Source organism: Argentina silus, assembly GCF_951799395.1.
Source record: "Argentina silus genome assembly, chromosome: 13".
NCBI classification, from domain to species: Eukaryota; Metazoa; Chordata; class Actinopteri; order Argentiniformes; family Argentinidae; genus Argentina; species Argentina silus.
The window spans coordinates 9,966,846-9,970,669 of NC_139667.1; the positions used below are offsets into that span (position 1 = coordinate 9,966,846).

At 46.0% G+C, this 3,824-nt stretch overlaps 1 protein-coding gene across 1 annotated transcript in view; it reads left to right on the forward strand.

Annotated features, from left to right (window-relative positions):
* The window catches only part of fndc5a (fibronectin type III domain containing 5a), a gene marked incomplete at both ends in the record, with an annotated part of 20,494 nt that extends 17,424 nt beyond the window's left edge, over positions 1–3,070 (forward strand). Inside the window, 2 exons of the mRNA XM_083683134.1 lie at positions 2,431–2,520; positions 2,931–3,070. Coding sequence (XP_083539260.1) covers positions 2,431–2,520; positions 2,931–3,070 — 230 coding nt within the window. The remainder of the gene's footprint in view (positions 1–2,430; positions 2,521–2,930) is intronic.
* Positions 3,071–3,824: the final 754 nt, after the last annotated feature.

The window sequence follows — 3,824 nt, forward strand, 5'->3', positions numbered from 1 at the left end:
ACGCTGAGGAAGATCAAAGGCAGAGAGAGAGATACACAAAGAAATTGGCACACAAAATAGGGGGATGAGACATGAGAGAATCAGAGAGAGAGGGAGATAAAGAGAATTAAACACAACAGGAAGGCTGTGATGAGGAACATGAAAGATCCTGTCAGAGTTCAAAACAAAACACAATTATTCTTCACTGTATAGCTGACCGACTTCTCAGAGACAGGCGTTCACACACACACACACGCACACGCACACACACACGTGCACACATGCACACACACACACACACACACATACACATACACACACACACACACACACACACACACATACACACACACACACACACACACACACACACACACACACACACACAGACACAGACACACACAGACACACACACACACACACGACTCTGGTGAGAAAAGTTTTCTTGCGGTGCCGTTGGGAAAACTCCCCAAACATAAAACAAAGGTGTTTTTATCCTTTTCAAGTCTCCCTTATGACAGGAAAACAGCAGTGAAACAGAACAATAACCCCATCATTTCAATCCCTCCAGCCCTCCGCAAGTCAACCGTACACACCACTACACCAAAAAGTTACCTTTGTTTTCAACCAAGGGGCTGTAAGGCTACATAGGCTAGCTGCGAACCGCCTCCACTACAGAGCCGTCTCCTCTCCCTGCAGGGGACTGAACCCTGCTCTGCGATTGGTCAGTGTGTGTCATTGACATTAAAGCGAACCAATTAGCCCCGGAGAGGCTGACTGGCAGCGGTGTCAGGGGCCCGCAGCTTTAATTCGTTAATGCCAGGGAACACAGGCCAATTGATTGGCTGAATTGCTCATTCATTGCTAAAACCTGCTGGACCGTGGTGAGTCGTCCCAGAGCTCTCAGAATGTCAGAGTGGCTGCCTGGTTCTGTTTGGGCCGGAGACAGGGAGGGAGTGCTCTGTGGGCTGAGTTGAACTTTAGTTACAGCACTTGAATTCTCAACCATTGCACACAAGAGAAGATCTCTTCAAGGAATCACACACATACACACACGCATGCACACGCATGCACGCACACGCACGCACACACACCCTCTTGTCCCTGAGGATATTAATGATGAGTATTGAGTTTTGAATCAACCGTGAATCTGTCAAAGCCCCTCTAGAGTAGTCCTCCCCATCGGCCGGTCTTCTGTTCTTCTTCATGTTCCGTCTTCTGTTGGATCCTTTGACTGTGTCAGGCAGGCTCTCACACACTGGGATTAATTGGGTTGTCTCCCGTTCCCATAACGCAGCAGTCTCCTCAACGAGGAGATCATTGTACAACGAGTCAGGATGCTTTTCTTCTCACAATCTGGTGGATTCTAAAAAAGGGCCTGTCTGAAGTGTGTTTTGACAGCTGCTCCCAACCTGGGACTGTGGAGGAATAGAGAGATCAGCTTCCACAATAGGGGGTGTCAGTAGCGAACGTGTCTACCCAGCTGACAAGTATGTGGCCTACCGTGCAAAATAGAAAGGGGGTGAAATACTAGGCTCAAATGTAGCCCAGACTCTTCACTGATCAAATGACAGTTGTTACCAACATAGTCTCCAAATGATTACGTTCTGGGGGGGATCGTGTCTGACGACCAAGGAAATACGTTCTGGTGGATCATATTATCTGGCTATACCAGCGTTTGATCAGCGTTTTGACGTAAGATATGTCAAAACCTTAAGATAAGTTGCGTAAGAGTTACGTGAATGATGACTTGCGTGGCGGTTAACTTCGACATCAACTCCGACTGGTTAAGTTTAGGCATTAACTTAGTTGAAATAGTTAAAATGTTTAACCGGTATCAGAAAGCGTTTATCAGGGTTAATTAAGATTTTCTGGGTAGTTGAAAGAAAGGGAGATTCCTAGGATGGAGAGGATGGATAGATGAGTGAGGGGAGGTATAGACAGATCAATTAATGGAGTGGTTAAGGTTAGGGTAAGTTGTCAGGGGAAGGCATTAGTAAATATCCACATAAGCAACAACAATTAGCAACAATTAGCATTGTGGTCCTCTGTGGCTCAGTTGGTAGAGCATGGCGCTAACAACGCTTAGGTTGTGGGTTTGATTCTTGCTGGGACCATATATACTGAAATATATGCACTCACTGCAATGTAAGTCGCTTTGGATAAAAGCTTCAGCTAAATGGCATATATATTAAAAAAGACATGGTAATCATCTTCCAGAACGTAATAATTCCAAGACTTGGTTGGTTGTTCCAGAGATATTCAGGGCTGACCTGGTCTGAGTCTGGTCATGTGATGGAAAGTGTTCACTGGGTGAAACGTTACTGTATCAAACTCCATAAGCTGTCGTTGAAGACAATCTATGAACCTTTCTAATAATAACTCAACCACAGTGATCATGATGTTGCCATGGCAATGAACTGATTGTGCTGCTCTTGCCCCCCCCGCCAGACGAGGTGACCATGGAGGAAGTGGGCCAGACCACTCAGCTGAGGGCGGGGGAGTTCATCATTATTGTGGTGGTGCTGATCATGTGGGCAGGTGAGGGCTGGAACATACCACGGCCAGAGTGTCACCCACTGACACCACCACACACAAATGCCATAAATGTAAACATATGTGACTGCCAATGACCCCTGGTCCAAGCATTGATTACTTTATCTTATGATGACTGATGGATAGATGATTCTCTTACTTAAACATAATGTATTTGTTGTAAGTCGCTTTGGATAAAGGTGTCTGCTAAATGCCATTAATGTAAATGTATATGCAAATTGATATGACTCCGGAGTGTAGTCAGTAAGCAATGGTCCATTTTCAACAGTCATTCAACAAACGTCACGAATCCGGTCCACCATCATTTGTAGTCATTTGCTCTATGACCAAGTTCTCCTTCCCAACAGTTGTGTGGTTTGACGGTCGCTTCGCCCTTCGTTCTCCTTCTCTGTCAGGTGTGATCGCCCTCTTCTGCCGCCAGTATGACATCATCAAAGACAACGAGCCGAGCAACAACAAGGACAAAGCCAAGACTTCCTCAGAGTGCAGTACTCCAGAGCACCCCACGGGGGGGCTGTTGCGCAGTAAGGTATAACCAACCCTCCGCCCTCCTTCCTCCTCCTCGTCCTCCTCCTCCTCCTCCTCCCTCCCTGGGTCACCTAACGGCGCCCGGGCAGGTGAATTGTCCCGGCGACTTCAAAAACCACTTCCACACCCTAAGCTTTCATGACCTCATCAGAACTATACCCACCCTGTAGCTGCACTGGATATCATTCATCATTTATCATTTATCATCATGTGTATCAAAATCCGTTCTTCAGAATCAGAATATGGGGCATGTACACTATAAATTAGGATCATTTTAAATAATTATAAATTATACTACATATTGCTACTTGGTATACCCTCTAGATAGAGCACAATAACGCATTTTGGAGCACAGCCATGGTGTGTGAATTTTTAGCAGAATTTTTAGCAGCATTTTTAGCAGCACCATCCAACACAAATACAGTGGCGATACCAACCACTATACACGACTAATCTCACTAAACTAAGGAAGGCCATCCAATCAGACAGCTCAGCTAGCATTGTCCCATATCCATCCACTCTTCCTCCATCTTCCTCCACACCCGACACAATCACAGGCTGATTTCCCTGGCTCTTCCCTAATCAAACCAATCAAACCTGATACTGCTGACACATTGCACTTAAAAGACCACATACACACAGACGCACGCACACACGCACGCACACACACACACACACACACACACACACACACACACACACACACACACACACACACACATACAAGCACAAACACACACACAAACCTTCCAAAGTAATGG